Here is a 26,436-nt window from a genome sequence, read left to right as displayed (position 1 = left end):
AGTAGATTCTCCAAGAGCAGAAATCTGAGGGAGCAGCCATTTCTGAGGTTTTCACTTTGCTTTTGCGTGCTGTGCTCAGTTCTTCCAGAGTGGGCCTTCGGAAGGGACAGCTGGATCCATTACGAGCCAAGGAGCACCCGCAGCACGCGCAGCACGCGGGTGCAGCTGCTGGTGCGCACCCGCATCTCCCACAGCACCCTGCTCAGCCTGGCCTCCGCCGACGGCAACGGCTACATCCGACTGGAGGTGAGCAGAGCTGCTCTGCCTGAGGCTCTCAGTTTGTCATGGAGTACCACAGCGAGAGAAAAACACGCAGTTTGTGGTTAAAGACACTTGCTCTGTCATGTAAAAAGAGCAAGAATTTTCCATATGAGGGTAACTACTCTCATTTGTGTTGTACATCTCAGCATTACTCTTTGCAATCAATTCTAGTTTGCACTGCCCATAAAATGTCCATGTGATGCATGTGAATGAAGAACATTGTTCTGCTTGTCCTGCTTGCTTTTTCCCTTGGCTTCTCTCTTTCCCTGTCTGTCAAACTTGCCTCTACATTTTTGTTGCTGTTGAAAAAAGCTGTGTGAACTATACTAGCCAGAGAGAGGCTACTTATTCTAATTGAAACAGGAGGGTCAGCTGGGAAGACTTAGAGGTAGCTATCAATAGGGAGAAGACTGATTATAAAGAGTTCATGTGAGTTAGAAGAGTGGCCTGTAAAATAAAAAAGTTGATAATTCCTCCTAGTAATTCCTGTAGTTTTCTTGTGGTAACTTTTATCTGGGAATAAAGCACTTAAAAACAAGAATGCCATTTCCATTTTAAAAACTGTCATCCATTTCTTGAGGCAGGACTGTGTAATAACATTTAGAAGTGCAATTCTGTTATTAAAGATCTTTATCATCTTCTTCTAGGTGGTTGAGGGTTTCTTTAGTGTTAACTTCAGTTTGGGGGACAACACCCACTTTTTGAGAATGAGAACATTACGTATAAACAATGGCCAGTGGGTACTTCTGACCATGGAGCGCTACAACAATGAATTTACCCTGCGTGTTAACAGTGGTGGAGGGGATCAGGAAGTCACCTCTGTCTTGGGTGTGAATAGATGGTTTGAAATGGATTGGGCAAGCATCGTGCTAGGAAACCGCCTTCCCAGTCATTCAGAGAATGATTTCCAAGGTAAGTGATATGATGGATTCCTAATAGGGGGTAATTAAAGCCTGAAAGTGGCATCTTTGAGTGTATTGGATAGTCTACAACCCAGGTAACAATTCCTATATGGACTACTATGCCCTTCCTTTACTGGGGAATTCAGTGTTCAACCCTATGTGCCATTGTATCTGGTTCTATTGAAAGCATGAGATTTCCTGTAAATATTAAAAAAATAGCACTTCAGTTTTTTGTTTCATAGAATCATAGAATAGGTTGGAAGAGGTCCTAAAGATCATCTTGTTCCAAGCCCTCTGGCAGAGGCACTTCTACCAGATCAGGGTTTCTCATGCCTCAAGCAGTGTACTTGTGGTGTGATCTGTTTTTGTCTTGGAAGGATCTAAGGAACAGGCAACACAACTTTTGGCAGGAGGAGAAAGAATTACAAGGCAATTTGTGGCACTCTCTCCATTTCCTGGGATTGTGTGCTGAGACAGATTGTTGTTCAACAAGAAGACAGCTTTTCCCATTCTGTTGCTTTTTATTCAGCCCCACTTTTAAGATTATATCTTAAATCTAGATTAATTTAGTGGAGCTGTTCTGATTCACAGCACCATTCTGCTGAACTGTGGTATTGGTACAGTGCAGCTCTCCTGCAGAAGTACTGTCAATCTGTAGATTGACCAGAGCACAGTAGACATATTTTCTGTCTCTCTCCTAAAATAAACCTGACGAGTACAAGGATACTTTTAAACAATGTTTTAAGTTTCCTTCAATGCTTTAAGTTCTCCTACTTATGTGCTGGGGGCAAGGCTTGAGGTGGGGAAGAAGCAAACGGAATGTGCTCCTGTGCGTGCTCCTGTGCTTTGTTACAGGCTGTATGCGCGATGTCCGGCTGGACGGACAGCCGCTCCTCGTGGAGGGCAGGAGCACAGAGTTCGGGCTGATTCTGAGGCGGCAAGGGGTCACCATGGGCTGCCACTCCAGTGCCTGCAGCAGCCAGCCCTGTTACAGCCCCTTCCTTTGTGTAGACCTTTGGAGAAAATACGAGTGCCGGTACATGAAGCTTTTGTTTTCATCCAGGGATGGCTGGGAAGCTCTTTCTTTCCACCTTTGACCAGGCAACTTGCTTCTAATAGTGAAATTCCCTGTAGCTGCTGGCCAGAGAGAGACATTATGAGAACAAATTCTTCTTTCCATCTCATATCCTGTCATGGACTAGACTTGCCTTTCTATGCAAGTCTGATATGCAGAAAAATTACTAATTACTCCACCTTTTTTTCCATGGTGAAAAGATCACCAGAAGGCCAGTGAGAAAATTAAATGGCCTTTAATAAAAGGTGGACTGCAAAAGCTTTGGTCTGTCCTCTGTATGAAAATACCAACATAGTGTATATATACACTTATAGTGTATATAGACTGTGTGTGTGTATAGACATCAATATATACATACATACATGTATATAAAATATATATTTCATAAATATATATGTGTATTGCAAATACATATTTACATATATTTCTTGTAAAGAAGTTGAAATTAATCATAATTTGTATGAAACAATGAGACTTTCAGAATTAGATTGTCACAAAACTGGATTCTAGAATTGGCTTCCCAGGGCCAGAGCCGAAGCCCAACAGCTGTTATCCTACACAGTAAGTTTCTTGGAGAAAATCTGCTATTTAAAGAAAAATTTCAAAATATTTATTAAAATATGCAAACCAAAATACAGGCATTTCTGTTTAAAAAAACTCAAACATAAATACACGCAGGACTGAGAGGAAGAGTCACTTGAATTCTTGGAATTCAGACGAAATTTGGCACTTGTGAAGTCTGATGATTCTTTGCTAGAAGAGGCTGTGAGATTGTTTTAAGTGTGCTTGGGGACACTCCATTCTTCAGACTGCTTCTGAAAGAACAATATGAAGTCTTTGCCATTTTTTCAGTCCAATTTTTTCTTTAGATTGCAGAAAGAAATCTGTGACCTCACACTATACCTCCAGGGCCTCTCCAATTACATGCAAGAAGAAATCAATCCTAAAAGACAAGACGAGTCATTCCAAGGTCAATGATATTTCTCCCCAGGGTCCAAAGGAACATTACTAAATTTATACCACATGCTCACTAGCTCTCTGCCTATTGATCTCAGCTGTCCATTTTCTTTCAGGGTCTTTGATTAGAACATGGATTGAGAAAAAGGGTTAGTCAGAAAATGATGGCTCCCTCATTTAAGGAAAGAGTGAAGCTCTTCTGCATATCTTCTCAATCAGGAAACCAGAACATGTGTTCATGTTTTCATAAGTCTACTAGCTCACTAAGTTAGACTCTCCATGTATTTCAAACTTGCAATGTGGATTTGTGGTTTGCTTGAGAATAATTAAACTTTACTTTAAGAAACATTAACAAACTTTGCACAAAACAACATACAGCTCCAGATGCTTTGCTTGCCTATAAGATATCATCTGCTTTGGTTGTTCAGGTGCCCAGCTGGGAAAGTAGAAGTGACTGACACACTTACAGGGCTCAGACACTGTACCTCATCCCCTTGTGGACACTGGACCTGTAGGAATGGGGGTACCTGTGTGGCTCAGTCCCAAGACAAGACTATCTGCCAGTGCCCTGAAGGTTACAAGGGAAGATGGTGTGAAATTAGCCAGGTGAAGGCTGCAAGACCTGTTGGACTAAGCTCTGGCTCTATTCTGGCAATCAGCATGTGCCTCCTTGTCTTCCTAGGTAGGAGATCATGTACCCTTTTTCCTTATCTTTAATCTTGTACCTTGTTCCACTGAATTAAGTGTGCTTTACCTTTGAGTCTTGTGATCAGTATTTTGCCTTTTCTGGAGATCACTATTTGAAGACGCTAAGAGACAGACATCAGCACATAGTTAGAGTTTACTTGCTTTGAGGACAGTTCTAGCAAAGTTAGGACTTTTCCAGTCACTTACTTTCAATCCTTCTTAAGTAAGAGCTTTCCATCTTTGTGTCCAACTCTGTGTGCAGCCACATCCATGTGAAACCCCCACCTGCCCTGAGCCCTTACATTTATAGTAGGTAGAACCTACAGCTACATGTGCTCTTCACATATTAGGAAAGAAGAGAGATCTAGAAAGTTCATGGTCTTAAAAGGCAAGCCTCATTAAAAGCATGGGCACAGAGAGATGTTCATAATGTGTCCTTTTTCAGCTGCACTTTGGCTGAAAAATTAGTAACACCATAAATTAATAATACCATAAAACTGTGTTGATAAACTGCACAGACATCTCATAATAGCGAAGACTCCAGGATTATATTACACTTGTAACCTTCATTAAAACAGTGGTTTACTTACTTTGGGTATCTTATTTACTCAGGATTGGTGAAAGGCCAGAGATTGGCCAAAATGCCTTCTATTTAAATGGATTCCTTTAGGTAAGTAAAATACCCTTTTAATGAAGTTTATGATGTAATATACATAGATTATTCTTTACATTCATGAATTTTAGTTGTTTGTATATTAATAATACTCATTTCTTACCTGCAAATTTAGTTGTCAAATTAAGAGTTGATTTAATATCTCAGGAATTATATAACTACTTGTTTATCATGCAACATACCTTGTCATACCTCATATAACAAATATGTGTCTTTATTTCTTCCAGCACTCTTGGTTTCCTACACAGTGTGGAGTCAGTGGGGAAGTTCAGGGTTTCGGAAAGGAGGAATTTACCACATTCCTGAAGAGCGTGAAAGCTGGGAGGATGTTAGAGAAAATGTCTTCAATTATAATGAAGAAGGAGGTGGAGAACGTGACCAGGTATGATGCAGCTTCAATCCAGCTTTGCAAATCCAACATCTCCTCACTTTCCTTTCCCAGACCTTTTAGTTAACTTCTTATCAAATTGGCTTTTTTCTTCTTCTTTTTTTACCTGAAATCCTCTTAAGTGGGAGGCTTCTATTTCAGCCCCGTCTGTACCTTTAATGATGCTGGTCGTGTGTGCCCACTTTCAAGGGTGGGCTTTGGACACCTCATTGTTGATTTAGCTGAAAATTACCATTACACAAAGGGATTTGGTATGATCTGAACTTAGACCTCTGAACTAGGCACTCCCTTCTTCAGCTTGTAGAAAACTCAAAGAATTCAGTCTTGTGTTGTTTTGTGTTGTAAAACATTTTTTCAGTCAGTTTCCTTTTGAGTTGTTTCTCTCTGATATTTGCATTCTCTTTGTTTCCAGAATGCTTACAATATAGATGAACTGAAGAAACCTCTCCATAAAACTCCCCGCTCCTCCTTGCGAGCAGCTGCTCCACACTCCAGGACACCAACTGGCCCAAAAAGAGACTCAGTCCCCAAACATGCACATCAAAAGCAATCAATATCAGCTGTTACCAGCATCCCAGACTTCAAGGAATATGTTTCTCAAATCGTACGGGATGCAGACAATGATCTAAAGAGTCTTCCAGCTGACACTATTCATTTTTACTGCTTGGAAGGGCAATGCTCTCTAGCAGGGAGCCTTAGCTCATTAGATTCCATCAGTGGGGATGAAGATCTGAATTATGATTGCCTCCAAGAGTGGGGGTCAAAGTTTGAGAAGCTTAAAGAACTCTATTCAGTCTCAAATGAAAATTTATAACCAGAGTTAAATGAACTTGACACATTGTCATGACATATGGACACTACTTTTAAAATTGCCCTTTTTTATATATAAGTTACATCAAGTAACTTACATGATGCAAGTTTTTGGCTACAATAGCATGATATACTCACTTTTCCCAGGAGTGATAATCTGAATAATCTTTTTATATGCACTCTACAAAATTATTTCATTATATAAGTGCAAAGACTTTTAAAGCATGAATTTTCTTGAAAACTTTGGAATGTAGAATAGCTATAGAATAGTATTATAATATCCTTTTTTATTTATGTAGACCACACAGACTTACTAGAATTATCGTGGATGCAAGAACTTGAATTATTTTCTCCCTAGTATTAATGTGAAACCTATCAGGCAGGTAACAATGCATAGGGCATTCTTTTTGAAATGGAATTAATTTTAGACCGTGAAATAATTATTACCAAAGTTAAATATAAAACATTTACGATTTCTGGCTTCTTGTCAGCTTTTATTATATCCTCCTAAACTCTGCTCTTTCATGACATGACACACACCACCTCACTCACAGGCTGCCCAACTCTACGGGACTTTTTCTGTCTGACCCTTTTTCTAACTACCTGTACCAAGGGGAAAAAAGTAGCAAGATCCCATCCGTGAACATGACTTTGTGACAGTTTTACACTCTTAAAGGCAGCTGTAAGACCTGGGAAAAGTTTATTTTCAGTAAACTTTTATGTCCAGCTTTGCTTTTCACATGGAACCCTTCTTCAAAATGTGGAGCTGGAAAACAAAAGAGCTGATAGCAAGTGTGAAGACAAGACAGAAGGATATCCAGGCAAACGTTGGAACTGAATTCTTTCAATCAGGACAATCATTGTAAAAGTTGGGATCCTCAAAACAGAAAGCATGGGAAACCTAGCCTCTACTCCTTTGTCTCCACCTGCTCTCCAAAAAACAACTGGTTTTAGAATGGAAAAAAGGCAATCAGAAGCTTCTGAAATCTGACATTGACTTGAACACTCACCTCTGTGACCATGGGCAAATCACCTTGTTCTTTCCCTTTCTCTCTTAACTCTCTGAAGCTGGAGCTCCCCTCTTGGGCAGCTCCCAATGCATGGGGTGATGTGTGAATGTTAATAGGTGCTTACAGAGTGCTTGTAAGCTCTAAAGCACCAAGGGGTTTTTAACTGTTTTCAACTCAGTGGGATTTTTTAATTACCATGATACTCAACATTTGTTTTTTTATCATAGTCTTGACACTTGCTTTGATTTATTATTGATGTTTTAAAATTAGATCTTTCATCACTCTTCATCATTTTACTTGGCATAAAGAATGCAAATGTAAATTAGTTTTGTACCTAGAGGGAAGATTTTGATACTATTAGAACAAATAGTTTAGATCAAAAATAAACTGAACAAAAGTACCATGTGAACAATTTGCAGTCATTTAATAAAATCATTTGTGTAGATGACACTAAATTAGTAGTATTTATTAGAAAGATTTGGAGAAGGAGTCACCATGAGCCACTCCTTCATGCCCAAACCTCACATGGCTGGGCACTGATCGTTCTTATGGAGTCATAAAAAATAAATCGGGTGCACATATCAGCATATAGCCACATATTGTTTCATGTAAATTTTTTCTCCTTTCTAAAAACGTGTAGTGTGGTAAGAAACTACAATATTTCTTATACGAAGGGATATTAATATGTGATTGCTGCAAATGAAAACTGCTGAGCCACAGAACTTCAGTAAGGTGACTCTTCCAAGTGTTGAATTCTTACAACATTTTAAGTGAAAGAAGTGGATATATATTTTTATTGCTCTTTTATTAAGTTGCCTCTTCTGAATTTGGTATCAAATAAAACTTAGCATAATTATTGGTAAACTGTCTCTTCCAAAAGAGACCAATTTGAACAATGTGCTACAAATCATGCTAACAGACTATGATCTCCCTGAGGGTTATTTTGTAATTCATATTCTGAAACTGAACATTTTACATTTGGATGCACTAAATAACTCAGGAAAGCTGAAGCAGTACTTCATTTTTTCCCTCAAAAAACTGAACATACAAAGTAAATGCACAACAGAAGATAAATTGCATTGAACTCAGGACATTTAATGGACTTCTTTCCTCATGGCAGGTGAGAAAGAAGAACCTCTATCTCTATCCTCTATCTCCTTGGGTCACTTATAGCAAGATGCAGAATGCTTATAGCTGAGAGCTGCACATGACAGCCCCAAGAGTCATGTTATTTGCCTGAAAAGTATGGTCCAAACACTTCTTGAACTGCCAGGTTTGGTGCTGAAACCACTTCTCTGGGTAGCCCGTTCCACTGCCCAACCATCCTCTGGGTGAAAAACTTTTCTAGTACTGTAAAATTATTGTATGTAATCATGTATCTATATTGCAAACCTCCTGTACAGCCTTTGTGAACTCTTCCCTTGGTAAAATATTAGAGAGACGCAGCTAATTTACTGAAATAGATAAAAGCTTCTGCTGGTCAACATGTTCTCCCCAGGACATATGTGTTCTAAGAGCAGGGATACCTGAAAAGCTTCAGAACCAGATCCTGGCTAGTTGCAGTTGAGAGAGTGGCACAGTTGCACGTGGACTGTCACGCAAATACTGACACCTTAATAACACTGGAAGCTGTTGCTGCTAACACGGACATGGAGCAAGTCCAGAGGAGGGCCATGAGGTTGATAAGAGGACTGGAGCATCCCCACTGTGAACATAGGCTGAGAAAGTTGGAGCTGTTCATCCTTGAGAAGAGAAGGTTGTGTGGAGACCTCATAGCAGCCTTTCAGTATCTGAAGTGAGCTATACAGAAAAGATGGAGAGGGATTCTTTGTCAGGAACTGTAGTGATAGCACAAGGAGGAGTGGATACAAATGGAAAGAGGGGAAATTTAGGTTAACTGTTAGGAAAATATTCTTAACTGTGTGCATAAAAGCCATGCTATGAAAAGCTAATGTCCACAAAGGAGGCGGAGGAGTCCTGCAATTTTATTCTAATAAAGGGGGAGAGTCACTGGGACAATCCCCCATGGGGTCACTCTTGAGGTTTTGGAGAATGCAGCCTCCTTTCATCCTAAACTCCCGACTGCAATGTTACCCTCTTTGTTTCCCCACTGGCTGAGGTACTAGGAAGGTACAGCCTTCCCAAACCACGTACCACATATTGCCCCAAAAACATGTATTGTCATTTTACCCTAAAGTTGGGAAGTTCAGACTGTCTAGGTTCTGTGGATCCACCAAAAGTTCAGACCATCTGGGCTCTGCAATAGACTTTGCACAGATGCATTACTCCTAATACTCTGAAGTTCAGGAATTCAAAATGTCTGGTCAAAACACCTGGGTTCTGTAACAAACCCACACAGCTTGATGCTCCTAGAGACACATTTCAAAGACAGTTAACACCCATTTCTCCTAAATCTCCTAAATCATCTTCTGATCAAATAATCTGTAAAGACATTAGCACCCATCTTTCCTATCAGCTGTGAGGGAGGTGAAATCCTAGAACAAGTCGCCCAGGGAGATTGTGGATGTTCCAACCCTGGAAGTGTTCAAGGCCAGGTTGGACGGGGCTCTGAGCAACCTCTGGTGGGAGGTGTCTGTCCACAGCAGGAGAGGTTGGGTCTCGATGATCCTTAAGGTCCATTCCAACCCCTTAACATTCTATGATTCCATGATTTAAATCTGCCTCCATGGACCAAGGTCCTAATTTCTTTATTCTTTCATGAGGCTCATGGGCAGGAGCATGGAGGGTGAGCCATTTATCGGCCTGAGGGCTCACAGGGAGCACTGCGGGGACAGGACAAAAATGGATGCAGAGAGACGGCTGCAGGGATATGCACCGAACTAGTGACTTGGGAAAGAAAACCACCGACGGAATAAGGGAGCCAGACTGCTCGGCCGATAGGCCCGCTCCTCAGTGCCGCCCCACAGGGCCGCGCTCCCCGCGCCGCGGCGGGCGGGGCGCTCACGGGCCGCCTCCGAGGGGGCGCGGCCGGCGGCCATCTTGTGCGGCCGTCGGTGGCTGCGGGGTTTGTGCGGGTCCCTGCCGAGCGGCCGGCATGAGCGCGGAGGCGGCGGACCGGGAGGCAGCCACCTCCAGCCGGCCATGCACGCCGCCGCAGACGTCGTGGTTCGAGTTCGTGCTGGAGGAGGCGCTGCTGGAGCAGCACCTGCAGAAGCCCTCTCCCGGTGCGTGCCCTGCTGGCCGCCGCCTCCCCTCGGGGCCGGCCCCGCTCCCCGGCCCCTCCTGCGGCAGGCTCGTTCCGGGGGCAGCGGGGCGGCAGCGGGGGCTCTGCTGCGGTGCGGGGGAGAGCGGGGAGCCGGGCACTGCCCGCGGCCGTGCGGCGGCATTTACCGCCGGCAGTAACGCGAGTTTTCTCATTTCACTTTATCTTTCCTATTTAATAACTTCATTTCATTGTCTTTCTTGTCTGGTAGATCGCTTTTCCTTTCGCGTGTGTGAATGTTGTGTGCGGAAGTGTTGTAGTTTGTTTATTCGGTGGGAAGCGCTGCTCATGCATCATTGCAGCTGGCAGCTGGTTTTCTGCCATTGGGGTCCTGTTAGTGGCAGGAGCTGAAGTCTTCCGAAAGGTTCAGTGCTGAGATTGCTCTCTGGACCTGGAATAAATAGAATTCTCGTCTGATATGTTATAAGAAAATGGCCGTATTTAAAATTATCTGATCTTTTGATCATAAGTCATAAGTGGTAGTCATCTTTTCCAGCACCTGAATTCTGCGAGGAGGTGGAGGAAACAGGAAAACCTGGGCTAGTGTTACCTCTACAAAAAGTCAATTTAAGTGTAATCTATCTTAGATCTATGCTTAGATTTTATACTTTAAGATTTTATACTTAATGAATTAAGTAATTTGATAATACTTGCTTTATGTTTCACAGAGTTCAGTGAGATTGTAATAGCTATGGTTTGGCCTCTTTTTTCAAAAGAGCTGAAAGGTATTGGCTGTCTTATTGGAAGGGAGAGATTGGGTGCTTTTTTGATGCTGTTTTTTAACCAATTGGAAAGTATTTTGTAAATGTATTCAGAAGTACCAGCAATTGCTTGTAAATTTACTTTATGTGCAGAGGATAATTACAAGTAGATGTATAGTTTTTGTATCTTGTAATTTCTTTAGGCAGCATTTATTTTCAGTAGATGCAAGTATCAAAACATAATTAATACAAAATAGTGAAAAATAAATAAAAGTGTGAGAGTGTGGTTACCATGGTCAAGTGAATTTTAACATTTAGCAAAGATATGTTGATAGTTTTGAGTCAGCACATGCAGGACACCATTTGGGATTAGAATCTACCAAGTAACAATGTCAGCACTATAAACACCAAGGACAAAAGAACCGTGTTCATAGCTAGGGAAAAAAAATAATTTCTGGGCTTATAAAGAATTTGAGGAGTGGCTGTGTTTTCTTGCAGACCCACCACCTGTGCAGCTGATTGTTCAGTTCTTGGAGCAAGCTTCAAAACCATCAGTGAATGAACAGAACCAAGTCCAGCCACCACCTGATAACAAAAGAAACCGCATTCTAAAACTTCTTGCTCTCAAAGTTGCTGCTCATCTGAAGTGGGATTTGGATGTATTAGAGAAAAGGTATAGTCTTCATGCTAAGTTTACTAAATTGATGTGGCTTGAGATACTTATTTTAAAAAATGGAAATCTCTCTTGCTCCCTTTTGGGTGTGATAATTGAAATTTAGTTTTATTTTAGCTGTAAGTTATAAAAGAGTTTTGATAAAGTCAATGTGTCTGAACAAATCAACAGTGTCTAGAGAGGAAAACCAGCATGTCTTAGACATTAAGATGTGTACATGTAAGCTTCATAAAGATGAATTTGAGGTTATGTTTTCTTCAGTGACAAAACTACCATAAGTTTCCTCATTCTGACATGCTTGAAATTGGAAGTCTCACTCCACTGTTGTTGATGTGAATAGCTCCATGTATCTGTGAAATGACTGTGGTTGAAGTAGACAGACCCCAGCTTTGCATCTTTCCTTTGGACATTTCAGCTGAAAGATGGTCTGATGAGCTAGAACAGTCAAGAACTACTTCACTTTGGCAGTGCTGTGCATGTTAGGGAGCTGCACTCACAGAATCACAGGATGGGTATGGTTGGAAAGAGCCACAGTGGGTCGTCTGATCCAGCCTCCCTGCTAGAGCAGGGTCATCCCAAAACACATGGCACAGGATTGTGTCCAGGTGACTCTTGTTTACACTTGGCTTCCTGTTTGCACTTAAGTAATGGCAGAAGTTCCTTATTCATTCACACAGGTCTCCTGCCCCCTTTATCTGTAATTTAATGTAAAATCTTAAGGGGACAATAATTGCCCTGGTTCTAACTCACATGGAATTGTAGAATCATTTAGGCTGGAAAGGAGCTTTAAGATCATTGAGGCCAGCTGTTAATTTGACACTGCCAAGCCTGCCACTAAGCCATGTCCCTAAGTGCCACATCTGCATATAATTAAATACCTTCAGGGTATGATGGTGACTCAGTCACTTCCCTGGACAGCCTGTTCCAATGGCTGACCACCCATTTGGTGAAAAACTTTCCATAAAATTTAATCAATTTCATAAAATTCAATCTAAACCTTCCCTGGCACAACTTGGAACCATTTCCTTTCATCCTGTCACTTGCCTGGGAGAAGAGACTGGCCACCCACTTGCTACAACCTTCTCTTAGGGAGTTGTACAGAGTGATAAGGTCCCCTCTGAGCCTTCTTTTCTCCTGGCTAAACACCCCCAGTTGCCTCTGTCACTGCTTGTGAAATGCTTCTGATAGAACACAAGACCTGAAATTTATTAAACAGAAATCCTGGCTTTAGCTGCTAAAAGTGTAGTTTCACTGGTTGTTTTCAATACTTGTTGCAAAGCATACAAATTTTTCACAAGATCAAAGGTACTTTGGCAGTAGCTGATCTAATTTCAAAAAATGTCTAAATTAGTAATAATATTTTAGTTGTGTTAAATTATACCACAAAAGCTTGGAGCAGTGCAGTCCAGCCTGCGTGTCTTCTCATTTTATTAAGGAGAGTCCTGTCCCAGCCAATGTATCTTGTACTTAGCACTATTCAAAAAGTTCCTAGTCTTAACTTCACTTTCTGTGAGTGAAATTTCATTTGTGATGGAAATGGGGTTGCTTACCTTCAGGGAGTATGATCTGGGGCTGCTTTGAAAGAACCTCTTACTAGCTGGGTCGTGCTGTTACAGGTGACTGGATTATTCTGGTAAGGTCCCTGTGTGGGTAATGCAGTGTGCAGAGTAGCACTTCAGCTGTCTGGCTGGCTGAACTGCTCCTTGGGCCCATCCTCTTGGGCTTAATTCATGCAGCTAATACTGGTAACTGCTTTACATACCTGATCTCAAATTCTGAATAAACATCCCTGTGATGCTAAGTACTGAATAGTACTTAATGGTATTCAGCAGCCAGTACCGAATAGTAGTGTACATTGTTTAACATTCCATAAATAGATTTACTCTATGAAATATCTGATTCTGTCTTTTATTTTTTAATAGCTTGTCTGTTCCTGTATTGAACATGCTATTGAATGAACTTCTGTGTATCAGCAAAGTTCCCCCAGGAACTAAGCATGTGGATGTAGATCTGTCCAGCTTACCCCCAACCACTGCAATGGCAATACTGCTCTACAACAGATGGTAAACTACTACATGGCAATAATACAAAATCATTATGGAAAAAGCAGTGCTTTCTTCTATCTGTATAATTGTATGTAGATGGAGAAAGAACCCTAAAGTACTAAGTGTTGTGATCTGTTGCTAGGTTATAGTGAAGGAGCAGAGTCTGAAAAGCTATTCTAGAGCTGGTTTTCTTCTCTAAAAAATAGTCAAGATAATGATTTGAACTCTCTCCTTATAAATATAAAAATCTTCATCTTTCAGCTTTTTATGGACATAAAAGCATTTCTTAGCTGCTAGATGTGCTCTTGAGTAAGGGATGTGTTCTAATGGTATAATGTTTCTGAAATGGCAAACTGCTATTATCAAGAGGCCTGTAATCTGCTTATTACATTTCTGAGGCTAATACCATTCTTTGCTTAATTTTTTCCCCTGTGTAGGGCCATAAGGACCATCGTTCAAAGTAGTTTTCCTGTAAAGCAAGCGAAACCTGGTCCACCTCAGTTAAATGTGTAAGTTACAGATATCATTAAATTGGATGTCATAGGTATTTTATAATCAGAAATGTAATTTCTAAGTGGATTAAATAATGTTTCTAAAATGTCTAGTTGTTACATGGATAACTTGGATTTATTTCAAGTATATTCTCACTTTCCTGTCAGACATGCTTGGTACATATACTTGTCTGTTGTTCCACTCTGTCAATGTTATAATCTCTGTGACTTTGTCATGGCATGAAAAATCAAGAGAGGAAGAGAGGTGGCAATTTCCCTTGACAGAATGCTTATGCTCTAGTTTAGCTGGGGTACATTTCTTGCATTCTTTTGCATCCCCGACTTTCAGTAGCTTGCTTAATATTGTTGTTTTATTACACCATTTGGAAGCATTGTGTATGATAACCTTAGAAATAATGAAGTATTTGCTTCATTAGGCAGTAATTTGTAATTTAAAATCAATTTTGCATTTTGCCTTCTAGAAGCTGTGAGGCTTTAGTAACAGCTTGTCCTTGACTTTTATGTTACAGTTATCTCCAAAATTTGGAAGTATCTAAGTGGTGCTTTTCATATGTTTTATGTTAATTTTACACTTAAATATTAGACTATACTTGTTTGACAGACTCTGTTAAATATGTTGATTAAACATACTCTTCTTCCTCCTCCTTATTTTACTATAGATGTTGTATTGTCCTATGTGTATCTGAGTCTGATCCTGAATAAAAAAAATCTGTGTGGGAAAATAATTGAAAAATACTTTTAATTTTTGCATAAACATGTGGACATGCTTCTGCTCCTGACATGTTTGAGATTTAAATGTTGAAGCTTCATGAGACTTGAGGCTGTGGAAGCTTTCTTCATTATCGTTTCGCTATTGAATTGGTATTAGCAATCTGATCTTGGAAAAAGGCAATGATAACTTTGCAACTTTTTGTTTTATTGAACCACATTCTCATACAAAACTATCTTTTCATTATGAAGTTCTGTATTTCAGATAGAGATAGATAAGAGCAGTCAGTCGTCCTGCATTATGATGTTCAAAATGCAGTTAAGAAAACCAAGCATGAATGAGTTATTCTGATCTAGAACGTGAAGTACTGTGCAGATCTGCCTTATAACTGAATGCGTGACCTCTTGTATCTAACTTGCAGTATGAATCATATTCAGCAAGAAAAGGAACTAACTGAAAATATTTTGAAAGTGGTGAGACTCTTTTCCCTCATATTTTTACTCAAATTCGCATGTAAATATGAATTTCTTTATTGTACAAGAAATACAAAAGCCAATTCTACATTGTGTAGAATTTTTGAAGGACTTTTTAAAAAACTGTTATTTTACTGACCTGTTTAAAATGTAGCATTAACTGAAACCCAGAGTTGAACTCAAGACCAAGAGGTTGATTCTTTTAATGCATTTGAACTATTACAGTTGAAGGAGCAGGCTGCTGATTCCATCCTGGTCCTGGAAGGAGCCCTTAAATTGAACAAAGATCTTTATGTCCATACTATAAGAACTCTGGATTTATTGGCCATGGAACCTGGGATGGTGAATGGAGAAACAGAGAGTTCTACAGCTGGACTGAAAATCAGTACAGAGGAGATACAGTGCCAGGTAGCTCACATTTTGTACTAAAGCTTTCAGTTTATATCTGTTTCTTTAGAAAAAGTGTTTAGTAATAATTTTGAGGTAAATCACAGTTTTTTTCTATTAATGTTCCTTATGTTATTTTGGGTTTGGTTTTTTTGTCTGTTGGTTTCTTTTGTAATACAATGAAATAATACTGCCTTCATTTTTACATTAATAGAACTTTTTTAATCATTGTAACTGTTGTTACTTCCCACTAACCTCTCACTTTTGCCCTCTCAGTCCCCTGAAATAACCCATTATATGACAAGGATAGCTTATTGCATTGTTTTCAATGATGATGGGGAAATCATTCTTTAATTTTGTTATGCTTGTGCAGATTTACTTAGATTGCAGTTAAAGGGGAAGCAATTGAAGTATGAGGGGTCAGGTGTGCAGTGTATGTTGGTAAATTAGATAAAAGTAGGAGTAGTTTAAAGTACAAAGCTGAAATACTTCATCTTGACTTGGAACATGATGTCCAAGAGTGTGTGTTTGATATGAGTGCTCTTTGCAGGTTTGCTATGATTTGGGTGCAATCTATTTCCAACAAGGATCTACAAATGCAGCTGTTCATGAAAAGGCTAAGGAAAAGTTTTTCAAAACAAAGGAGTTGATTGCAAAGGTAAGAAGTGTTCTTTTAGTATGTGTATTCAACTCTTTTCTAAAAAATGCCTTGTCTAAATTATTGCTTCCTTCTTTAGCAGTTTAATAACTCTTAATGGTACACAGAGTTTTTAAAGAAACTTCCTGAAGTTTTGAGAGTGATTTTTTTCACGTTGTGCCTGGTTTGAAATTATATTTATTGTTTGCAGTATATTGCTGCTTTGTTCTACCTTTTGTAATGAATAGTCTTTTACACAAATTGTATTGATGCAAAAAACGTAGAAATGACAGCTCCAATGCTAATAGTAACTTGACTGAACAGTACATCCTGGTCCATGGTGATGACATGTTTTTGAGGAAGGTAACCATACAGCACTTTTGGGTTTTTTTTTTAGCCTAACTTTCCCTTGGAAATCAGATTCTGTATGTTCTAACCTTTTAAAAAAGTACATCTTATTTTTTCAGAATGGTTTGCTTCCTTTTTTATTTTGTTTCATATTCATATTTTCAAAACTTCAGAATTCCAGTTTTTATTTAAATGAAGTGTGTGCATGTTCTTTTGTTCTTTTGCTGTTGGAAATTTTGAGTCTCTGTTTTGAAATAAGCATATATTTCATAATGCTTTGGCTACTAAGATCTGCTGTAACTCTTACTTTTCAGAATGGCTCATCATCACTTCATTTTACCATAGATGAAGCACGGTTAGCTGGGTATTGTCAAGCTTGTGAAGTTCTCACCTCATCTTCTGATGATGCATCTCAACAGGCAACTCCTTACAGTAAAATCCACAGCTGTATGAAATCTGGCAAATACCAGGTAGAATGCCTAAACAAACCCATGTATATTTGAGGGGGGGTTTATCCTTCTTTGTGGAACATTCAGTTTGAACTGGAATGGATTTTAAGAAATGTTAAATGGCAATTTAACCGTTTACATACTGGTTTAAGTTCTGTGTGTTTAGGAATATAATATAATCTGGTACATATTGGATTAAAATATCTTGGATTCCATACAATGCTAAATAATTCCTGCCAGCTGACATAAGAGCTTTTCAGATAATTCTTTGGGTATTGAGAATTATTCTTTCAGCTAATTCTCGGGTTCTAATTCCTTGGGTTTCAGAGACTATTGCTACTTAGATGTGCAAGTTTGTTCTGGGGTTTTGTTGTTTTTTCTTTGATTTTTCTGATAATAAAGAACTTCTTTTGTTACTTGATTCCTTTTTGATCAATTAATTTTAGTATTAAATATGGATGTGAGATGCTTCTCTTAGTTTTCTCATTTTTACCAGGTAAAATAGTTTTCTGTCTGGTTCTATTGCATTATGTATTGAGTATTCCAACTGTTTTTGTTACAGGACTTAGTGAAGATATTCCTTGAAGATAACCTAACCCTCAGTTTACCTGAACAGTTCAGACAATCGGTGCTGAGAGAACTCTTCCAAAAAGCTCAGCAAGGGTGAGACATCAGATTATAATCAGATTATAATCAATGTTCAGTGATGATGAAGAGTAATTTTCATTGGTAATATTTTTGGTGGAAAGTATGTAAAATCTTTTCACAACAAACTACTTACATCCATGAAACTTCAGCCTTCGTTTCTGTTAGCAGTAGTCTAAACTACATTTTACATCACACCACAGCTCCTTGGTTGTATCTCCCTCTGGCCATAGATGGAAAAAATGTAATGCACGTTAACAGTTGATTTTATCACTTGACTGATTCTTTAAAAAAATTTTTTCCACCTGTTGTGACACCACTCTTTGTGTGTCAGAGCTGTCCTGTGACCTTCAGTTTTGTGTTCTTGCAGGAATGAGGCTCTGGATGAAGTGTGTTTCAAAGTCTGCGTGTGCAATACAGTCTGTGATGTGTTACAAGGGCGAATCATTGATATTCAGTTTTGTCAACTGTTCCTGAAACCCAGCAAAGAGAAAATAGACTTCCTTCTTGAGGTAAAACATTAACCTAAAATTGGAAGTGAAAATGATACTTAGTAAGAGATTTCTTTCCCCACATAACTGTTATTATTGCAAGGGATGCTCTGCTTTCTGAAGCAGAGAAAGGTCAAACAGTATTCAACTTATTTGCAGTTAGGGCAGCTCCACTCAGTGATCAGTTCTGCATCTGTTGTTCATAGCTCTGTTTCCATCTGTCAGGGAGGGTCCAGTGGAGAGCTGTTGCTTCAGGTTGTATTTGAAATTGCTGCTATTCCTGACATTGTTAAATTATGTAGCGATATTGCTGAATATTTGTTCTAGTGGAACAAAGAATCAAATTTTCCAAGACAGAGAGAATGAGTAGAAAAAATACCTGTGGAAGAGGACCACTTTTCCCTTATTAGCTTTGTTGTAGAAATTAGCATGGGATGCAGTGATCCTGAGTTACTGTTATGTGTGAGACCTGCACTGTTACCCTTAGTGAAGCTTTTTAGGAAACTGAATGTTGCTTAAGCTAAACTTAATAGTTTTATTGCTTTGCTGTTATTTTAATGTATTTTATTAATTTGAGCCTAGTTCTTTTGCTTGTCTCTTCAGTCATGTGGCAAAAACTAATTGACAGTGCTCTGTACTGCAGAGCAAGTAAAAGCTTACATCAACTGCTCATATTGGAACTGGAATGTACTTCTAAAAAATTATTGCAAGCTGATAAATTCAACTGTCTAGTTATTTTTCAACTTCTGGTTTAAAAAAAAAAAAAAACAGGTCCTAGTGAATCTTATAATTTTGCACTTAGAAATACTTCATTTTTGAACTCATGTGCTAAATGATCTTGTGTGGCACCCAGTATCAGTGCTTCTGTATACCAGAGAAGTAGGAAAAAGGAATGTGGATTATGTCTGACAGAAGATGACAGTTGTCTGAAGCATCCTATCTTGTGTACAAGTTGAAGGAAACTGTTCCATCTGTGATGGCAGTAGCTTTTATCAGGTTTACTTCAGAGACAGTCTTATTTCACACAGTTGTACTGAGATTTCTGTATCAAGCTTTGTCAGTCAAATCTTACCTTACTTTCTTTGGCTTACAAGAAACCCTTGAGAGCTGGTCTCATCTCTACGATTAGAGTAACTGAGTCATGACAGGATTACACAGAGCACAACAGAAATACTGATTTGATTCTAGATTAATTAGGGTAACCACCCAGCAATGCTGCACTTGGTTCCCACCTAACAGCACTTGAGCATATTCAAAAATTGCTCTACAAAGTAAAAACAACAGACAGGCAAAAAGAGTTGGAATTGTTCTGGGTGGAGAAGCAAAGGTTCCAAGGGCATCCTTGAGAACTTTCAGGCTCCTAAAGGGGACTAGAAGAAAGCTGGTTTGCATTTTGTTGTGGGACAGGACAAGGGTAATAGGTTCCTACTCAAAATGGCAGATGAAATGTTAGGAAGAAATCCTTTACAGTGAGGGTGGTGAGGCACTTGAACAGGTTGCCCAGAGAAGCTGTGGATGCCCCATCCCTGGAAGTGTTCAAGGCCAGGCTGGGCAGAGCTTTGAGCAACCTGGTCTAGTGAAAGGTGTCCCTGCCCATGGCAGGGCTTTTAGAACTGGATGATCTTTAAGATCTCTTCCAACCAAAACTATTCCATAACTTGTTGCTTCACCTGAGATAGAGGTTTACTGGCTGTTACTACTTGTGAGACAGAAAGCTGGTCAGTAACACTGGCTATAACTAAATATTATAATATGTGCAAGGTGGCTGCTTAGTTATTTTCTGCTTTCTTTTCCAGGTTTGTTCAGGGTCAATAAACTTGGAAAGTGCTTCTGAAGAATTGAAGAGAAGAATGGCAGCGTTTCTCAAGTATGTACCCATATTAAGATAACATGAATTTGCACTTTGTAAGCAATGTAATACAACACAATAAAAATTTCAAGAACTTACAACTGGAAAAATAAGCATTTTTTTCCTACTTATGTACATAACATTTTTATTTGCTTAGAAACTTGTGTTTGGGTATGGAAGATCTTCAGTTTGTCTTCATGATTTCATCTCATGAGCTGTTCATAAAACTGCTGAAAGACGATGAACGGAAGCTGCTCATTGACCAAATGCGGAAGAGATCTCCTCGAATCAATCTGTGCACAAAACCTGTCACTTCTTTTTATGATATCCCAGGTAACTTTCACAGCATTTTCATTAACTGCTGCTAGTGTCCTATTTCCTTGGTGAGTACCTTGAGGTTACAAAGTGCAGGTCTGTTCTCAAAAAAGTTTATAATGTTTTTAGAGAGAGTACTTCCTGTTACTGGTTGGTGCATGTCCTGCTTGTTCAAGAAGTTGGCTGCTACTTGCTTGTTTCTGAAGTGAGTGTAATACATAAGCCCAGATGAACGTGTCCTCGGTGAGAGAGCATGGCATTAGTTTGAACAAAATGTGGCTGTGGCAGCTGTTCCCAGAAAGGGAACCCTGCCTCTGGACTTACATACATTAATGACGATGTGACTGTGCGGTAAGCTGGAGCAGGAGTGCATCTGAATGAAATTTTTAACCTACCAAAGTAAACCAGTTAAATTCCCCAATACAGCTGGCTGGCTGTGCAGCTGCACAAGTCAAAGCTAACAAGAGGAGCCAGATGGTGGCTGGAGCTGGAAAGGCCTTACCTTTTCTGATCTTGAATCTTTGCTCTGCTATAGCAAGTGGTCAGAGCTGCTGGAGTGAGGAGGGGATTGCAAGCAGCCCTTTAGGTCAGGGTGTGAAGGTAGCACAACGTGTTTGTCAGAGGACACAAAAGGATATCTGGACCTATGGAAGCATGATGTATCTGCTGTTCTTACTATGTTCTGATTGAAGTGTTATATACTAAAGAATTGGAAGTATCTACATTGAGAAGAAATGTGCTGAAGACCCCTGGTTGCTTTTCTTCCAGCTTCAGCAAGTGTCAATATTGGCCAGCTTGAGCATCAGCTCATACTGTCAGTGGATCCATGGAGGATTCGCCAGATCTTGATTGAGTTGCATGGTATGACCTCAGAACGCCAATTCTGGACAATTTCTAATAAGGTAACTTCGCTCATGTGCTCACAAGAGACTGTAATTCAAGGACTGGTGAGGTATCATACTGCAGTGAACAAGAAACATTTTCTTATAGATCCTCAGGGTGATTTATCTTTTCCTTCTCTGCATAGTGGTGGTTTTATAAGAAGGATGATACATATCTTAACACACATCCTGTATGAAGAGTGTTACAAAAAACCTATAACCTTTGTTTTAAGGAATCACTGGCTGTATCACAAGCTTTCCTTATGAGAAAAGATTTTTTTGTAGCTTGTGCTTTTAGTGTTCTGACTAGATAGCAATATAGTTTTAGCTTAAATTTCTGTCATTAGAAGGTGGGAGCAGGAGAGAGGAGGACTTTGTTTAAGTAAAGATTTCTTGTCTCTTTTTAGCTCCTCCCTTTAATTACTGCATATTCAGAGTGTGAACAAAGGGTTATCGGGCGTTTTTATCATAGTTCTAAATGAACCATACATTGCTTGTGATGAGATGTAAAGACAGGAATTGGCAGTAATTTTCAATATTTGGGGTTTGTTTATGTTGTTTTAAACAGTGATGTGAATTCTAAAACTTGTTTCTGTGCAAATATCCTATGCATTTCTCTCCCAGTGGGAAGTACCAAATGTTTACGGCAGTGTTATTTTAGGAATCAAAGACAGTCTGACTAGGGATTTGGTCTACATCCTGATGGCCAAGGGATTGCACTGCTGTGCCATTAAGGTGAGCAAGCCATATGAGCTTACTGGTTGGTTTGGACAATTGAATCTTAATGAAATGGAAAATTTGAAAGCCCTTTTTTAGAAAAAGAAGTGAAAAATTGTGTGGCGAGGGAGATATTGTGACAAGCTCCATGTGTTGTGTAATGGATATGGATTTCTGTCTCTCAGAGTTTCATCAGCAGAGCAAAGATAATGGCTTTCCAATGAGTTGGGCCTGGAGATAATTTCATTCATATAAAGTTTTGATTATGTTGTTCTAGATCATGTGGCATCTACATCCAGTGGTGATTTGATTTACTGATATGAAGTGCAATTCTTTTGAATAAGTGTATTACATAAGGAATTTATTGGAAATGCTGTTCTATTTTCCTTGTAATTGACAAATTTGCTAAACTGCAGCTAAAACAAAATTGTAGCAAGCATACCAGTAGTTGATTCTAGCATGTTTTTGCTTAAACTCCTTGTTTTGTTTTCAGAAGATCTGGAACTCTTAAGCTTAATAGCAAGTCCAAAGGACTCATAAGTAGACAATGTGAGATGCTTGAGCAATGCTGATGCTAATGGATGCTGAGTCTGGTTCAGCCAAGATAGAGTTGATTGCACTTTAGCTTGTAGTATTTCCCCTTATGAATTTATTAAGAATCATTAACGCATATAATTTTTATTGCAGGATTTTGTCCATGCAAAACAGCTTTTTGCTGCTTGCTTGGAGCTTGTGACTGAGTTCTCTCCAAAGCTCCGTCAGGTCATGCTCAATGAAATGCTGCTGTTGGACATTTACACTCACGAAGCTGGAGCTGGTGCTTCTGGAGAGCGTCCTCCTTCTGATCTTATAAGCAGAGTCCGAGGATATTTGGAAATGAGAGTGCCTGGTAAGTACATTACTGTCTTTCTGAGGAGCAGTAAAGCACAAACCTTGAGAGAAGGGGAAAAAATCCACAGCAAAATAAAGCAACTTTGTATTGCAGATTAACCACTATGTGTAAATGGAAAAACAGTGACTTTGACGCTGGTTTTAGTAAGTCTTCAGAAGTTTTATTAGATTTTAGGATTTTGAAGTGAGCATGATGCCTGCCTGTTGCTAAACATTGACAGTTTCTATTCAGTGCCACTTAAAGGACTTGAACAGGATTAAGATGTCTGCACTTCTGCCAGAGGGTTTTGCCAGTTGTTAAAGATTCCTCCTGGTTTCACAACAAGAGAGTAGCATTGTACTGTTGTGATTAGGTGAAACCCTTGTTGCTTCTAATTTCCAGAGGTGAGGTCTCCCATTGGGCTAAGCATCATATCTTCCTGTGATAGCAGTGGAGCAAAAACAGCTGATTAGAGGGAATGGGATATGCTTATTTTCATACAACACCATTTACAACACTGTTTTCTCAAAAATAAAAAGCTAAACAAAGAATCCCTTTCCTTTTAGATATTCCTCTTCGACAAGTTATAGCTGAAGAATGTGTTGCCTTCCTGTTAAACTGGTGTGAGAACGAGTACTTGACCATGCAAGTTCCATTACCTCTGGTTCAGACTAATCCTTATGTGAAGGTAACAAGTGCTCACTCTCAAGGCTTTCTCAGACTGTAGTTGACTTTTTTTTTTGTCGAAGTATTTTGTACTTTTCAAAGCAAGTACCCTTCTGCTTAAGAGTGTGGGGCTTTGTGGCTCTAATGAATGGAGTATGGGGTAGAACATAGGGCTAAGCAACAAGCATGTTTAGCACTTGACAAAAAACATGGAAGCTGTGCTGCAGCAACACATGAAATCTTGGCCCTTGTTGGCTGCCAGCTAAGGTTGGTTCCATCAGGGGTGTGTGGTTATGATCCATGATTGAAATGCTGTAGCACTTCCTAAAGGACTCTCCTCTCAGCTGGAATTCAGCCTAGGTTGATGTAGGAGGTATGAGAAGTGTGCAGATCTCTGTTTTCAGGTCTGGCTTCTTTTCTGTTCCTGAGATACTTATGTTCCAAATGCACTGTAAGAGTTCTGTTTTTTACCCAGCACTGGTGTTGAATTTTTGGAGACATTCAAGCCCTGCCTTCTTTGAAACTTTGTTTTCAAAATTGTTTTGCTCCAGTATTTCTACTTCACAGTTAGGGCATGGAGCAGAAGGCAGGTTGTATCACAGGACGGGTTCATTTTTACCCTGCTCTGCTTACCTATGATACTTCCTAATTTCTGTTCTGAGGTTCAGCTTTTTTGTATAACATTGTGCCAGTTTCAGTTAAGATTAATTACTATATGGAAGTTAAATGAGCTCTAAAGAGCCAGTCTTTATTAAACCATATTTTATGGGGGTTAGGTTTTATGTAATATATGTTTGTTTTCTGGAGCTTTTAATAATGAAATAGACACCAAGGAAGCTAATAAATGGCAAAATGTTCTGTTTAATTCCTGTTTTCCAGCTTCTTCATCAGTGTTCTCTGCCGCAAAATTTAGTCACGTTCCTTTGTAGTTCATAATTTAAAATCACTTGCTTTGCCATTTTAAAGGCCAGTAATTCCTTTGCTGTAGATGATATGCAGAGGAGCCTTAGTTGCTGTGTTTTTTCTGTTGCATTGTGTAGCTGGGCCAGTTGCTGGCTGCCACGTGCAAGGAACTGCCAGGTCCCAAAGAAAGCAGACGCACAGCTAAAGATCTCTGGGAAGTCGTCGTACAAATCTGCAGTGTATCCAACCAGCACAAACGTGGCAATGATGGAAGAGTGAGTTTGATAAAACACAGGGAGTCTACATTGGGTATTATGTACAGGTATGGTTCTAAAATTATTTTTGAAGATGGCTTGAATGGTTTGTTTGATCCCATGTTCTCGTCAGAAATTGTCTGGATTCCACTATCAGAGTGATGGCAGCAGCTAAAGATCTGGGTAAAAATCCTGTCCACTGTGGGAGTTGGGTTTTAGTAGGGATGTGCTGGCTTTCCTTTTCAGAGGCAGAAGAGGAGTGTGTGGGAGGCAGCTCTCCCTGCAGAAACTGAGGCATATAAGGCTGTGCTCCCATTATAACCAGTAAAGTCAATGCATCTAGAGGGCAGTAGAGCTGATGGCTGGAGGTGTCTACTTTGCAGCAAATAGAATTATTGTGTATCAGTTTTGTACTTTTATAGCTGTATCAAGCACATAGCTCACAGCATGGGTATCTATACTTAGATTTGTATCTGGGTCTAAAGCTAAATGTTACTGAGTCTTGAAATGAAATTCTAATTCAGCTAAACTCTGCAGAGTAAGAAAATCAAATTACTCTGGTCAAGAGTCTTCTCTGTCAGACACCTTAGCAGCCTTAGCCTCAAATGACTGATTCAGGACTCTCTGATTTGTCAGTGCTGGCACCTGATTTGTCCAGTTCTGGCCTGTTCTGAAGTCTGAGCCTAAGTATAAGTTGTCTAATATGGTATAGTTTGGTTTGTGTGACTATATTGAACAGCTTTCCACGTTAAAGCCGTGGGAGAGGTGCCTCTGTCAAACCTCTGTGTCTTTGCCTTCCTTGAGCTAATCAGGTTAAGGTGTGCCAAAGGCCAGCTGTGTTTGCCTACGCTGCTCTGGGGCAGGTGTAGGGGGTACCAACGTGCTGCAGCTTCCAGTTGTGTACTCTGGCAAGGAAAAGGAGCACAGCTGTACTCCAGGTTACTGAACCTTTCCTCATCCCTCTGATTCAAGTAAAGGGCAGTGACCCTGTTGTTATTATGGAAAAGAAGTAGTGAAAACTTTTCCAAAGGTTGTCCTTGTCTGGATTGTCCTATGGTGACAATTTCTGATGTTCATTACAAGGAAACTGAAGTACATTATAAGTGATCACTGTGTACCCTCTTCTGTAAGTGTGTAGGTCATTGCTGCAAACCTAGCTTAGGGAATTGCAGTACAGTTCAATTGATTTCCTCTTTAGAATCAGTGGTTGACTTCTGTGATTTTCATGCCTTTTATAGTTTGATAGAAGAACATGCTTAACCTATTTTTGGTTTAAAATTTGCTAGTAACTGTATTAAAAGTGATTGGGCTGGTCATTTTCATTTACATGCCCTATATTTGTAAACTTAGAGGTGAAGGGGTGTTTTAGCAGGTGAAGAATTTGCTCTACTGACTTGTGTTTTAAGTGTGCATATATTCTTTATTGTGGATGATTTCTTACATGGGAATTTGTGTCCCTCATTTAGGAGTGAATTGTTGTCCTTCATCAAGAAGCTTCGGGTAAGTCACAGTGGTGTTGAAAATATGTTTGCAACCAAAACATCCTTTTGGTGTAGTATTTTTCTGGAGTTTTTGTGTTAAATTCCAAAAAATCTAACAGTTATATGGGTGCTTTGTATGGCTGTAAAACGTCAGAGTTTGCTATACCTGGCATACAGCAGTGTGGAATAGCTTGTAAAAAAATTACCCTGAATTCTGGTGGAGATCTGTTTACATTGGGAGTGTATTTTATTGCAGCTGTCACGAAGCAAAGCATTCCTTTTGGAGGGAGACAGAAGCTGCTACATGCATCATACTAAGCAGCAGAAGTAAGAAGGAGGGAAATTGTTTATAGCTTCTGGGTTTGTAAATGCATAGAAAGTTGTAGTAAACCTGGCTTAAGCTTAAGGTTAGGTAGTAATCACAGAAACAACATAAAGATCTG

The 26,436-nt window shown here is 39.6% G+C and overlaps 2 protein-coding genes across 2 annotated transcripts in view; both read left to right on the top strand.

Annotated features, from left to right (window-relative positions):
- The window catches only part of LOC131086352 (neural-cadherin-like), a 40,940-nt gene extending 33,844 nt beyond the window's left edge, over positions 1-7,096 (top strand). The window contains 6 exon segments of the mRNA XM_058029325.1: positions 80-246; positions 909-1,173; positions 2,019-2,199; positions 3,624-3,877; positions 4,783-4,937; positions 5,356-7,096. Coding sequence (XP_057885308.1) covers positions 80-246; positions 909-1,173; positions 2,019-2,199; positions 3,624-3,877; positions 4,783-4,937; positions 5,356-5,757 — 1,424 coding nt within the window. The 3' untranslated portion in view covers positions 5,758-7,096.
- A 2,670-nt stretch (positions 7,097-9,766) lies between these two features.
- The window catches only part of INTS8 (integrator complex subunit 8), a 21,142-nt gene continuing 4,472 nt past the window's right edge, over positions 9,767-26,436 (top strand). Inside the window, exons 1-18 of the mRNA XM_058022895.1 lie at positions 9,767-9,948; positions 11,186-11,360; positions 13,283-13,423; positions 13,843-13,914; positions 15,048-15,099; positions 15,325-15,507; positions 16,037-16,144; positions 16,786-16,941; positions 17,483-17,583; positions 17,936-18,077; positions 19,853-19,923; positions 20,063-20,238; positions 20,989-21,122; positions 21,726-21,836; positions 22,506-22,707; positions 23,256-23,377; positions 24,396-24,580; positions 25,979-26,012. Coding sequence (XP_057878878.1) covers positions 9,819-9,948; positions 11,186-11,360; positions 13,283-13,423; positions 13,843-13,914; positions 15,048-15,099; positions 15,325-15,507; positions 16,037-16,144; positions 16,786-16,941; positions 17,483-17,583; positions 17,936-18,077; positions 19,853-19,923; positions 20,063-20,238; positions 20,989-21,122; positions 21,726-21,836; positions 22,506-22,707; positions 23,256-23,377; positions 24,396-24,580; positions 25,979-26,012 — 2,295 coding nt within the window. The 5' untranslated portion in view covers positions 9,767-9,818. The remainder of the gene's footprint in view (positions 9,949-11,185; positions 11,361-13,282; positions 13,424-13,842; positions 13,915-15,047; positions 15,100-15,324; positions 15,508-16,036; positions 16,145-16,785; positions 16,942-17,482; positions 17,584-17,935; positions 18,078-19,852; positions 19,924-20,062; positions 20,239-20,988; positions 21,123-21,725; positions 21,837-22,505; positions 22,708-23,255; positions 23,378-24,395; positions 24,581-25,978; positions 26,013-26,436) is intronic.

The sequence above is a fragment of the Melospiza georgiana genome, chromosome 1 (assembly GCF_028018845.1).
Source record: "Melospiza georgiana isolate bMelGeo1 chromosome 1, bMelGeo1.pri, whole genome shotgun sequence".
NCBI classification, from domain to species: Eukaryota; Metazoa; Chordata; class Aves; order Passeriformes; family Passerellidae; genus Melospiza; species Melospiza georgiana.
Note: the sequence above shows the minus strand (reverse complement) of the source record. Positions and strands in the feature narration are given on the sequence as shown.